At 38.3% G+C, this 14,153-nt stretch overlaps 1 protein-coding gene across 3 annotated transcripts in view; it reads right to left on the reverse strand.

Moving 5' to 3' along the window:
• LOC114277670 (RING/FYVE/PHD zinc finger superfamily protein) overlaps positions 1–14,153 on the reverse strand; it is a 37,274-nt gene that overhangs the window by 12,014 nt on the left and 11,107 nt on the right. For all 3 annotated transcript variants that reach the window (XM_082925323.1, XM_082925324.1, XM_082925322.1), the window contains exons 5-6: positions 1,142–1,244; positions 739–851 (exon numbers count right to left, since the gene is read on the reverse strand). In XM_082925323.1, coding sequence (XP_082781449.1) covers positions 739–851; positions 1,142–1,244 — 216 coding nt within the window. The remainder of the gene's footprint in view (positions 1–738; positions 852–1,141; positions 1,245–14,153) is intronic.

Genomic DNA, 14,153 nt, shown 5'->3' on the forward strand with positions numbered 1-14,153 from the left:
CCTTGCTCTCATGGACAAGCAATGAAGTAATTGGTTGGTTGTATGAATGTTCACTTGGAGATAAGCGTGTCTTCAGGCTGCATTTGAAGTGCGAGTCTTCTTTCATGAAGCTGTTATTGCTCGACAAAGCATTGGCCCTACATATTCGAGACGGATGAAGATTCAAAACTTGGATAGTCAGAAGAGTTAGGTAGGCTTGGCTAAGGTGGAGTTCAAGAGCCTCACTCAAACAAAATAAAAATAAAATAAATAAATAAATAAACTTATTCTGCTGCGCACTAAAAAGAGTCAGCCTGTGACCCTATGTCCATAACCCAGCCATCCAAAAATATGCACGACATCCTCCCCCACTAATTCGATACAAAACAATTTTCCATCCTTGTAAGCAAATTTTAGGGCGTACAAGAGCGCTACAAAATATCTCCACTCCTCCCAACCTTTATACTTCATGTTTAACACTAACCAACATCACCCTATAGCTACTTTATGTAAGTGGTAAACGTAAAATATTGTCCTAGCATTAGGAAAGAACACTTGGAACTTGAAAGCTAAGATAATATATAATATAATGAAATGAAAATATTTCCATCGAAAGTTCTAGGATTTTTATACCAACAATCTCAATTTCCATATTTTTATAATCTAATCAAGAGCTTTTTAGTTGAAGTGCGCTTTCCAGTCAACGAGAATGGATTCATCTACAAATTATTGAAATGCTCAAAGGTTGAGGTACTAAACCTTTGTCAATTCTTGTTTCGCCAAAACATGGTAGTGACGCTCGTTGATCCTTTGTCCACAAATTATTGCTATAAAGAAACCATAGAGCAATCCCACCAGAACGATTGCTAAAACTGCATAGTTAGACAAAAATATCAAGGAAAATTCTATTCATACAAAAAACTTAACAAAAATGATGTGGCAATACCATTATTATAAATAAATACATCTTCAATGGTATTTTGTTTTGAAGTGAAAGATCCACAATGAGTTACATCATTATGTATAAATTTTTTGTTTGTATAGCATTACTCAAATATTAATAACTAAAAATGTGTAAAGTTTACACTAAGAAAGTTAAAACAAAAAAAAGAAATGGATTATAAGCTTCTCACAATGGGGAAAAATCGTACAATGAGCTTACCGGCCATTGTGTAGAACCCATATGGGTGTTCCTCATAACCAAACATCTCTCTTAGTTCCTCTCCATAGAACTTGTAGACCAGAACACCTAGGAATGCTACAATCTGTTCAAAATTCATTTAGAAATTCTCATGACAAATTTAATAAGGAACTACTTCTAGAAGTGGTTGTTCAAAATCCAATCACTATCTTGTTGCAACCAGCAAATGAAAATGAAAATACCATGCATGTTACAAGTATCATCAATAGCAAATGTATCTTTTGATTCATGATTCATAAGCCTTCCGCATGGTAGAAAAGGGGGGGTGCTATGTACCACAGACATGAACACAACATATTATCAACATGCTGACATGGCAAATCTTTCATACACACACACACACAAAAAAAAAAAAAAAAAAAAAAAAAAAAAAGAAGAAGAAGAAGAAGAAGAAGAAGAAGAAGAAGAAGATGGACACAAAGATATGTTCACTTATTAAGCCTTTATGTATTTGTTAACCACATCAGATATAAATAAACAAAATAAAATAAAATAAAATAAACATTAGTTTAATCTATTATCCAAGTACAAATGCAAAAGATCAAACTCCACAAATATCATATATGTAGTAGTGCATACTCCTATTACAAAAAATGCCCCAGACCCCTACTGGGGGTGACCCCCAGTGGGCTGTGATTGGTCTGTTTTTTTTTTTTTTTTTTTTGTTCCAATGACCAACCCCCACGTGTGTGTGGGGGTGGTGGGGGTGGTTGGAGACTGGGGGTCTCAATCAAAGTCCTTCCTATTACTGTTTCTTCCTATATATTTTTTTATCGTTATTATTATATTCTTTTACTATGTTAGGTAGTTGTCCAGTGCATATTTTATGCTGATCAGGTATATCATGCATTCTTTTTAGAAATGTTTCGTGTTGGGGAGTGTCTGAGAAGACTCATCCAAGCCCAACAAGTTTCACATGAAGTTTCTGGGATCATCAAATTTAATATTTAAAATAGGAAATGTTCAATAATTGTTCAAAATATGCCCATGTTTGACACAAATGCAGCTTCCTAGAAGTGCATGTGCTACGTAGGAGTAGAGAAGTAAAAAGTCCATATCTAATAGAATTGGACTCCACAGTCATCACTACTCTCATTAACTGAATGCCTGCAATAGCACATGGATTATAAGGAACTAAGTAATTACTAAATCAAACATGTGCTTGAAACATGTAAGAAGAGACAAATATCATTTTCACCAAAAACCAAATGAAGACTACACAGATGAAAGGCTATTGAGCATCAGATAGTTCAATAAACTAGTAAATATTGTCGACCTTCATTTTTGAATTACAGAAATCATTCAGTCACTAGTCTTGTGATTACTTAGGAAACACAAAAGGCATAAATCAGCAATTGTGGCACGATTTGAGCGTCAACAGAATAAAATCATGTCGACTTGTGCTGATATTTTAGAGACATCATCGTCAATTGTACTTGCAACCGACTATCCACGTGAAAGACAAAACCGAATAACATCGAATAGGTCATCAAAGCTGTTTTGAGTGTACAACTTCTAAAACCACAACAAAGTGACAAATTAAGATGAATAGGACACATAACTTACTCTACATCATCAATAAAAATAAAATAAAATTCTAGCAAGCAAGCGTTACATAATGAGAAAAAAATAGTGTAAATTAGCATCTGCATTTACTTTCATCCCCATTGCAGCATGGATATCCATTCCTTACTATTACAAAGCAGAAATGTAAATTTGTCTTGCATAAGAATTGTTGCCTGCATCATCTTAATTTAAACATAAGATTTCAATAGCTGAATTGTAATCCAGAAATCACAACTGCAGCAAGAAATGGTCATGGTAAATGAGAAAATCTGCAGCCTATTAAGGATTATATTCAGAATTTCAAATGAAAGTAGAAGAAATAAGACACGATCATGATAATGTGACTACAAGTTTGAAAAACCAATTAGAATTTCCAACCCAATGTTCTGCTACAGGAATGGAGAGTGGAGAGATTTTCGGTTAATAAAAAAGCACAGTAAGAATCACCACTGATATATGATTAGTATTGCCTGGCATGTAATGCCCACAGAAAGCCTCTTTTATAGTTTTAGGATTTTAAAAAGATAAGATGAGCAAAGAACTAAAATTTTTAATTTGAAAAGTGGAGGACAATGATAATTTGAATTTGCAACTGCAATAGCTACAAAGATGAAGACAATGATTAGTTGAGAAAAATCATCACCAAAGACGTATAAAATTATGATCATCAGTTTTGTGATATGAATTTAGAGATTCACCACTACTTTCAGGCTTCTCCAAAGATAGAAGAAGAATTTGAAAGCATAAGACCTAGAGACCATGATAACATATAATAATGGACTCTTCATAAAGACAAATCATGCTTAAGTCATAGTGTTTGTTCTACATGCTTAAATCTAGTCATGCAAGAAGGCATAAAATACTGAAACAAAAATGACTGGAAAGCAGCAAGCCAAAACCCATTGCACACATTTCTCCTTGATAAATAACTAAAAAAACACAACCAAAAAAAAAAAAATCAATTTAAATTAAACCAGGAAACTTGTAAGCAAAGGCCATGTTGTCTAGCTGCCACATGTTTTTTAGAAATCATAATTTTTTTATGATGCAGTCACAAGAACAAGAAACAGTAAATTCAAGCAAGCAACAAAAATTGGAAATTGTCATGATTTTAAGGCGAGCAATAGAAATCACATTTAATCAACTTTTTTAAGTATTAGTATAATCTTAACTTTGTAGTTTTTTAGCTAATATACTTTTCTTTTTTTTTAACAAACAAACAACCTGAGAATACCCCAGATCAAACAATGAAAACTACAGGCTTACGAAACTGTACCAAACCAAAAACTGAACTGAAAACACCTATTACAAACAATCAAGACTTACAAATCTTAGTAGAAATTCCCCATAAGCTACAAAGGTGCCTATTCATCAGTGAATCTTCAACATTCCTCCAAGAACACAATCTACTCCTAATGTCAGTAACAATTTTACCCAGAATAGCCTCAGGCTCTGAAGAAATGTGGGGGGAAATTCTGGAGTTCCTTTCAATCCAAATATGATATATAGAGGCAGCAAATGAAAGTTTGTAATGAGAAAAAGAATGTCCACTCCTATGTTGAACAATCCAAGAAAACTCTTCATCAATCTTCAGGGGGCTCCTCATAATCAGATTCTTAACCAACATTTGTGTGATAACCCTGTTCCGTATTATGTTAATTGGTCCTTATTACGAATGGGATTATGTGTTTGATATGATTTTGTGTGCCATTATGTGAAAATATGTGATTTTGAATTTCTATCTGTTCACCATAGGAATATCTGTTTGATTATCTGCTATGGAAATTAAATTGAAGGCCTTATCGGCCACGAAACCCGAAATCGATTACGCCATTGTGATTAGCGTAATTTTTCGAGCCTACGGTGAAATTTAATTGAAAATTGATGTGGATCAAAATAATTAGATCCAGAACGGTTAATTAAGTGCCCAACTATTTAACATTGATAACTTTGATTAGTGGGACTTACATAAGAGGGCACTATGCACTCAACTTCTCTCCTTATTTCATATTTGGCTGATTACAACTCTAAGAAAAGAGAGAGGGTCGGCTAGAGAGAGAGAGGGGGAAGAAATTGGAGGTTTGAGCAAGGAACTTGAATAACTTGGAGATTCAACTAGAAATTGTGAAGAATTGAACCTCTAGGTAAGTAAATTCATGGATGCTAACTTGTAATTTTGTGAATTCAAGGTTGAATAATGATCAAGAGCATGAATTAAATTGATTGTGATGGAATTGAGTTGGTTTTGTTGAATTTGAAGTCAATAGGTGCATGCATGTAAGAAATTGCTATAAATTTCCATGTTTGAGCATAAAGTGGGTAATCCATGTTGAATTTTGGTTGAAGTCCATGTATTTGACCATCTCTTCACCAATTAAGTTGAGAATAATGAGTATCTTCCACATGCATGTGCAAATCATGGAGGTGTAAGTCTTGAATGTTTGAATTTAGCATGTTGGTGATGAGATTGGGATAATTTGAGTCATGCATAGTAATTTGTGAAATTGAGCTCCATTGTGTTGTAATTTAGTGCTTGTACCATGTTAGTACATCTTTATGTGAAGTTTGAGCCATAATATGCAAGAAATGTTGGTTTGGATGTTGAATTTGAGCTCAAGAAGCATTCTGGAAAACCCAGAATTTATGATGTCCGCTCGAGCGGGGGAACCGCCGCTCGAGCGGGAAATACGGGCTCCCAGTATTTTCTGCAGACTTTACGTCCGCTCGAGCGGGGAAGTTCACGCTCGAGCAGGGAGCTATGTAGACCAAGTTCGCGCTCGAGCGTCCGAGTGCGCGCTCGAGCGTAAATTTGATGTAACCAGTACTTTTGTAAACCTCATGGGTCCGCTCGAGCGGGGAAGTCCTCGCTCGAGCGGGGACCCCTATTTTTGAAATTTTGAAAATGCATTATGTGTTTCGTTTTCCGTTCTCTTTCACTTCTAAGCACTCTTAGGCATACATTGAACAATGTAAATGAGGTAAAAGGATGAGAATGAGGCCTAAAGAGGAATATGTGAATTAAGGAACGGATTGAATCGCTTGTGACCCTTGTGTGTTATGTAATATGTAGGGTCAAGCTCCAAGGCAAATCATCCAGCCGATCCCTGTGAGCAATATCTTAACAAAGATATTTGAAATATGTTGTTTGTCAAATTGCTTACTTCTATGTAAGTCTTATAAGTTCGATAATTTGAATAGTGGACAATGTTTGTTATGCCAAATGAATGGGCCAGAGGCCAGTCTGACATAAATGAAAGTATGAATGGGCCAAAGGCCAGTTTGACATGAAAGTCTGAATGTGCCAGAGGCCAGTCTGACATGAAAATCTGAAGGGGCCAGAGGCCAGTTTGACATAAAAGTCTGAATGGGCCAGAGGCCAGTTTGATATGAAAGTCTAAATGGGCCAAAGGCCAGTCCGACATGAATGATAGAATGAATGGGCCAAAGGCCAGTTTGATCTGAATGAAAGAATGGATGGGCCAAAGGCCAGTTTGATCCAAATAAAAGATAAATGGGCCAAAGGCCAGTATGACACGAACGAATTGGGCCCAAAGCCGTATGATGTGTTCGGAACCGCAGTCACGACCTAAATTGTGTATATATGCTAAATAGAAATACGAAATGGGCCCAAGGCCGTTTGAAGCATGTTGTTCTACATACTGCCTGTATAACTTCTTCATTGATATTATTTACTAGGCTTTCGCTCATGCTCATTCATGTGTTTGTAGGTGAGCCAAGAGAGGTCTCAACCCAGCCTCAGTGAAGTCTGTGTGGAACAACAAAGGTTTTTGAAGAGTCAGCCTTACGTCTCACGCACGAGACTCGCCTTCGCCCTTTTGCTATCTTGTTTTATTTTGTCATGTTGGCGAGGACTTTGGTTTGTGTTGTATATTTATAGTTTTGGTTGGCTGACCTAAACTTGATAGATCCTATATGTACAGAGCTTTATGTTAGTACATATTTTGGTGTGAGTTGTTAACGCATATATGTATGGTTTGTTATGACGTGCCATGTAAGCACAGCTCTATGGACAAAGTTTTAAATTTTGCTTCCGTTGGCCCCTTTACTCTGATAAGTTATGTCTGGCTTGGTTTGAGGCCACAGGTAATCCCTCGATTGCTGGCCGGTTACGTCCTTAACCCATAAGGACGGGTTCGGGTCGTGACAGAGTGGTATCAAAGCACGAATTAATAACTCACACACTTGTCCAAAAAGAGCAATAAGCGTCTAGAAAAGATCTAGGATGCATTCATGTGATAAGTGTCGATTTGGAAGCATCGAGAATGTGCCTGACTGCTTTAATGTGAACAACTATGTGCTGTAAGTTTGTGATTTGCTTGCATTGCAAATTATTTGAATATGTATACTCTTTAGTATATGCATACTTGTGAATCTTTTGTATAAAGTATAATGTAAGTTTAATCAGATGGTGAGAACAAGAGGTGATGAGATAGAAGAGTCTTCTACTGCCAGAATAGATAGAATGGAAAGGTTGATTCAGGAAATGGCAGAGACATTGAGACAACAAGAAGAGTGGCAACAACAGTTGCAACAGCCACATCCTCCACCTCCGGCACCTCCTGTACCAAATAATCAGAATGATGATCGGATAATAGCTCTAACCAAAGAATTCAAGAAAATGAAACCACCACAGTTCCATGGTGGATTAGATCCGTTGAAGGCCGAAGCATGGGTTCTCGGCATCGAAAAAATGTTTGAAGTGTTCCCGTGTTCGGAGACACAGAAAATGCTTCTAGCCACTTTTATGCTAGAGGATGAAGCAAGGAGATGGTGGATGTTAATGCGAGAAAATCATAAAGCTGTTGACTGGGTGAAATTTCTGGAGATTTTCTATGACAAGTACTTCCCACAATGTGTTCGGGATAGGAAAGTGTCAGAGTTCATGGAACTTAGGCAAGACAGTATGACTGTAGCTGAGTATGAGGCCAAATTCACTGAATTGGCCAGATTTGCACCATATGTGATTGATACGGATTACAAGAAAGCAAGACATTTTGAAGGTGGGCTTCGCAGCGACATTTTAGAAAGGGTGAATGTCTTGAAGTTAAAAACCTACATTGGGGTACTAGATAGGGCCATAATATCAGAGGCTAATATAGCCAGACAGACTAAGCCAACAACTGACTGGAAAGGCAACAAAAGACAAGGCTTCTTTTCAAAGAAGAAATTTTCGAAAAAGCAAAACACGGGCTCCTCAAATACTTCGAATTCTTCCTGAGACCCGAGACACATCTCCTATGTGCAACATTTGTAGTAAAAAGCACCGTGGAGTTTGTTATCGTGTGTCGGGAGCCTGTTTCAAATGTGATAAACAAGGGCATATGGCCCGAGATTGTAATCAGAACAGTGGGAAAATAGCTGCTAGTTCTACTGCATCGATCCCGAAGCCGGGAAATACCATGAGACATGCTACCACCGGGGATACCGTGAGACAAGGGAGAGTTTTTGCGCTTGTTCCGGGCGATATGCGGAATGCCAACGTAGTTGTCTCAGGTGCTATTTATATATGTAGTCAAGATGCTTTTGTGTTAATTGACTCCGGATCAACACACTCTTTTGTGACATGCGCATTTGCATCTAGACTAAGTAGACATCTAGTATCATTGCCATATCTACTATGTGTATCTGCTCCATCCGGGGAATCTATATTGTGTGAATCGGTATATCGTTTTTGTGACGTGTGTTGGGAATGCCATCCTATATGTGGATTTGTTGCCCCTGAACTTTAGGCACTTTGATGTAATTTTGGGCATGGATTGACTAACTAAATATTATGCCACCATTGATTGTGTGACAAAACGGGTTGTGTTTAGACCACCAGAACAAGAAGAAATTGTGTTTGTGGGTAACGGGGTAATGCCTCCACCTTATTTGATATCTGCAATAAAAGCATGCAAACTGATCAAAAAAGGGTGCCAGGGTTACTTGTGTTATGTGTTGTCTGAACAATCTGTAGATGCTGAATTGAATAATATCTCTATTGTTAGAGAATTTCCAGATGTGTTTCCAAATGAACTACCAGGGGAATTTGTGGACAGGGAGATAAAGTTTACAATTAAGACTATGCCAGGCACCCAACCTATCTCTAAAACTCCCTCCAGAATGGCTACTACCGAAATGAAAGAATTGAAAGAACAGTTACAGGACTTGCTTAACAAAGGGTTTATCCGACCTAGCACTTCGCCATGGGGTGCACCTGTATTGTTTGTCAAAAAGAAGGTTGGAACCCTACGTTTGTGTATTGACTACCGAGAACTGAACAAGGTAACAATAAAGAATAAATATCCCCTACCCCGTATTGATGACCTGTTTGACCAGTTACAGGGATCACAAGTGTTGTCCAAGATTGATTTGAGATCCGGGTATCATCAACTGAAAGTAAAAGCAGAAGATGTTGAGAAAACCGCGTTCAGAACGAGATACGGTCATTTTGAATTTCTTGTCATGCCATTTGGAATGACTAAGGCCTCGTTTGGCAAGAGGCTATTTTAGCCAATTAGCCAAAAAGTTACTAAATTAGCCAAAAAGCCAACAACCCATATCAAAAAGTCAAAGATTCTCTTTTCTCTCTACTTTTTGCACATCTTTTCGTAATTAGCCAAAAAGTCATCCCAAACATACAAGTTTTTTTTACCTACCTTTTTAGCCAAATAGCCAAAAAGTTACTAAATTAGCCTGTTCCCAAACGAGGCCTAATGCTCCGGCAGCATTTATGGACTTAATGAACCGAATTTTTAACACCTACCTTGATGAATTTGTTGTGGTTTTTATTGATGACATTTTGATATACTCCAAGAATAGACTTGAACATGAACATCATTTTAGAACTGTCCTGCAAATACTTAGGGAAAGGGAATTATTTGCAAAACTAAAGAAATGTGAGTTTTGGTTGGATGAAATTGTTTTCTTAAGGCATGTTATCAACAAGGAAGGGATTTCAGTGGACCCGCAGAAAATAGAGGCAATTGTGAATTGGCCTACACCGACGAATGTAACAGAGGTCCGCAATTTCATGGGCTTGGCCGGGTATTACAGGATGTTTGTGAAAAACTTTTCAAAAATAGGTGTACCTCTTACCCAGTTGACACGCAAGGGGCAATCATTTAAAAGGAATGACGAAAGAGAATCTGCCTTTCATGAACTGAAAACGAGACTGACCACTGCACCAGTACTGACATTGCCCACAGGTACGGAAAATTTTGTAATTTTCAGTGATGCGTCTTATAAAGGTTTGGGTTGTGTATTAATGTAGAACAGAAAGGTTATTGCTTACGTCTCCCAACAGTTGAGACCACACAAGAAAAACTACCCAACACACGATTTGGAATTGGCCGCAGTTGTGTTTGCTTTGAAAATTTGGCGTCATTATTTGTATGGGGCAAAATGTGAAGTCTACACGGACCACAAAAGTTTGAAATACTTCTTTACGCAGAAAGAGTTAGACATGCATCAGAGGAGATGGCTCGAACTGATAAAAGACTATGACCTCGAGATTCAGTATCACCCCGGGAAAGCTAATACAGTTGCTGATGCCTTGAGCAGAAAATCAACAGGAAGTATAGCTTGTTTGCTTACTGAACAGAAAGAGATCTTGCAAGATTTTGAGAAGTCTGAAATTGAAGTAGTGTTGTGTGAACAGGGCGGATTGATAGCCGTTATTTCAGCTGAACCGGCAATCATTGAGGAAATCAAACAGAAGCAGAAAGAGGATGAATTCCTCAAGAAAGTGATTGATGAATTTGAGATAAGTCCAAAAGCAGAGTTTAACATTGAAAATGAAGTGTTGAGATTTCGGAACCGAATGTGTATTCTAGATATTCCGAAACTAAAGAAAAGGGTTTTAGATGAAGCCCATAAATCAGTGTTTGCTATGCATCCGGGTAACAATAAAACGTATCGAGATCTGAAACAAAGTTATTGGTGGCCTAAGATGAAGAAAGAGATTGCAGAATATGTGTCTGGATGTCTTCAGTGTCAGCAAGTTAAAGCTGAACATCAGAAACCAGGCGGTCTACTTCAACCTCTCCCTATTCCTGAATGGAAGTGAGAGCATGTGACTATGGATTTTGTTGTTGGCCTACCTCGGACTTCTCGAGGTATGGATTTTGTTGTTGGCCTACCTCGGACTTCTCGAGGTATGGATTCTATTTGGGTTGTAGTTGATAGACTGACTAAATCTGCACATTTTCTACCAGTTAGAACTACGTTTAATGCTTATAGATTGGCTACAACACATGTTGATGAGATTGTCCGTTTACACGGAGTTCCGGTATCTATTGTGTCAGATAGAGGTCCGAAATTTGTATTTAGATTGTGGAAGAGTCTGCAGGAAGCCATGGGGACAGAACTAAGATTTAGTACTACATTCCACCCACAGACAGATGGGCAATCAGAACGAACAATACAAACTTTGGAAGATATGCTTCGGATGTGTACTTTGGATTTTTAGGGGAATTGGGAAGACTATTTGCCACTAGTAGAGTTTGCGTACAATAACAGCTTCCACTCCAGCATCGGTATGGCACCATACGAGACTTTGTATCGTAGAAGGTGTAGATCACCAATTTGTTGGACAGAAGTCGGGGATAGAGCCTTACTTGGGCCTGAAATTGTGCAAGACACTTCTAAAAAGATTAAAACCATTCAACAAAGGCTCAAAACAGCTCAGGACCGGCAAAAGAATTATGCAGATGTTCGGAGAAGACCTCTTGAGTATGAGGTTGGTGACCATGTGCTCATTCGTGTATCTCCGATGAAAGGCCAAGTCAAGTTTGGAAAGAAGGGCAAGTTGTCGCCCCGTTACATTAGGCCGTTCCAAATTCTAGAAAGGCTTGGCCCAGTTGCTTATCGAGTTGCTTTGCCACCGAGATTTGAGCAAATCCATAATGTGTTTCATGTGTCGATGTTAAGGGGTTATCTCCGAGACCCGTTTCATGTGATTGATTATCACTGGGTAGCTATTGATGAAAATATGGAGTACGCCGAATGGCCGGAACGAATCATTGACTGGCAAGTGAAACAATTGAGAAGCAAGTCCATCCCAATGGTGAAAGTGGAATGGAAAGAACACTATGGACGGACGCTCCATGGGAAAAAGAGGAGGAAATGCGACTACGCTATTCACATTTGTTTCCCGACGAAGGTAAAATAAGTTTGGAGGACCAAACTTCCTAAAAGGGGGAAAACTGTGATAACCTTGATCCGTATTATGTTAATTGGTCCTTATTACGAATGTAATTATGTGTTTGATATGATTTTGTGTGCCATTATGTGAAAATATGTGGTTTTGAATTTCTATCTGTTCACCGTAGGAATATCTGTTTGATTATCTACTTTGGAAATTAAATTGAAGGCCTTATCGGCCACGAAACCCGAAATCGATTACACCATTGTGATTAGCATAATTTTTAGAGCCTACGGTAAAATTTAATTGAAAATTGATGTGGATCAAAATAATTAGATCCAGAACGGTTAAGTAAGTGCCCAACTATTTAATATTGATAACTTTGATTAGTGGGACTTACATAAGAGGGCACTATGCACTCAACTTCTCTCCTTATTTCATATTTGGCTGATTACAACTCTAAGAAAAGAGAGAGGGTCGGCTAGAGAGAGAGAGGGAAGAAATTGGAGGTTTAAGCAAGGAACTTGAATAACTTGAAGATTCAACTAGAAATTGTGAAGAATTGAACCTCTAGGTAAGTAAATTCATGGATGCAACTTGTAATTTTGTGAATTCAAGGTTGAATAATGATTAAGAGCATGAATTAAATTGATTGTGATGGAATTGAGTTGGTTTTGTTGAATTTGAAGTCAATAGGTGCATGCATGTAAGAAATTGCTATAAATTTCCATGTTTGAGCATAAAATGGGTAATCCATGTTGAATTTTGGTTGAAGTCCATGTATTTGACCATCTCTTCACCAATTAAGTTGAGAATAATGAGTATCTTCCACATGCATGTGCAAATCATGGAGGTGTAAGTCTTTGAATGTTTGAATTTAGCATGTTGGTGATGAGTTTGGGATAATTTGAGTCATGCATGTAAGTAATTTGTGAAATTGAGCTCCATTGTGTTGTAATTTAGTACTTGTACCATGTTAGTACATCTTTATGTGAAGTTTGAGCCATAATATGCAAGAAATGTTGGTTTGGATGTTGAATTTGAGCTCAAGAAGCATTCTGGAAAACCCAGAATTTAAGATGTCCACTCGAGCAGGGGAACCGCCGCTCGAGCGGGAAATACGGGCTCCCAGTATTTTCTACAGACTTGACGTCCGCTCGAGCGGGGAAGTTCACGCTCGAGCGGGGAGCTATGTAGACCGCGTTCGCGAGCGAGCGTCCGAGTGCACGCTCGAGCGTAAATTTGATGTAACCAGTACTTTTGCAGACCTCATGGGTCCGCTCGAGCGGGAACCCCTGTTTTTGAAATTTTGAAAATGCATTCTGTATTTTGTTTTCCGTTCTCTTTTACTTCTAAGCACTCTTAGGCATACATTGAGCAATGTAAATGAGTTAAAAGGATGAGAATGAGGCCTAAAGAGGAATATGTGAATTAAGGAACGGATTGAATCGTTTGTGACCCCTTGTGTGTTATGTAATATGTAGGGTCAAGCTCCAGGGCAAATCATCCAGCCAATCACTGTGAGTAATATCTTAACAAAGATATTTGAAATATGTTGTTTGTCCAATTACTTACTTCTATGTAAGTCTTATAAGTTTGATAATTTGAATAGTGGACAATGTTTGTTATGCTAAATGAATGGGCCAGAGGCCAGTCTGACATGAATGAAAATATGAATGGGCCAAAAGCCAGTTTGACATGAAAGTCTGAATGGGCCAAAGGCTTGTTTGACATGAAAGCCTGAATGGGCCAGAGGCCAGTCTGACATGAAAATCTGAAGGGGCCAGAGGCCAGTTTGACATGAAAGTCTGAATGGGCCAGAGGCCAGTCTGACATGAAAATCTAAAGGGGCCAGAGGCCAGTTTGACATGAAAGTCTGAATGGGCCAGAGGCCAGTTTGACATGAAAGTCTGAATGGGCCAAAGGCCAGTCCGACATGAATGATAGAATGAATGGGCCAAAGGCCAGTTTGATCTGAATGAAAGAAATGATGGGCCAAAGGCCAGTTTGATCCGAATAAAAGATAAATGGGCCAAAGGCCAGTATGACACGAACGAATTGGGCCCGAGGCCGTATGATGTGTTCAGAACCGCAATCACTTGACCTAAATTGTGTATATATGCTAAATAGAAATACGAATTGGGCCCAAGGCCGTTTGAAGCATGTTGTTCTACATACCGCCTATATAACTTCTTCATTGATATTATTCACTGGGTTTTCGCTCACGCTCATTCATGTGTTTGTAGGTGAGCCAAGAGAGGT

This window comes from Camellia sinensis, chromosome 4, assembly GCF_055761805.1.
Source record: "Camellia sinensis isolate YWXY chromosome 4, ASM5576180v1, whole genome shotgun sequence".
Taxonomy (NCBI): Eukaryota; Viridiplantae; Streptophyta; class Magnoliopsida; order Ericales; family Theaceae; genus Camellia; species Camellia sinensis.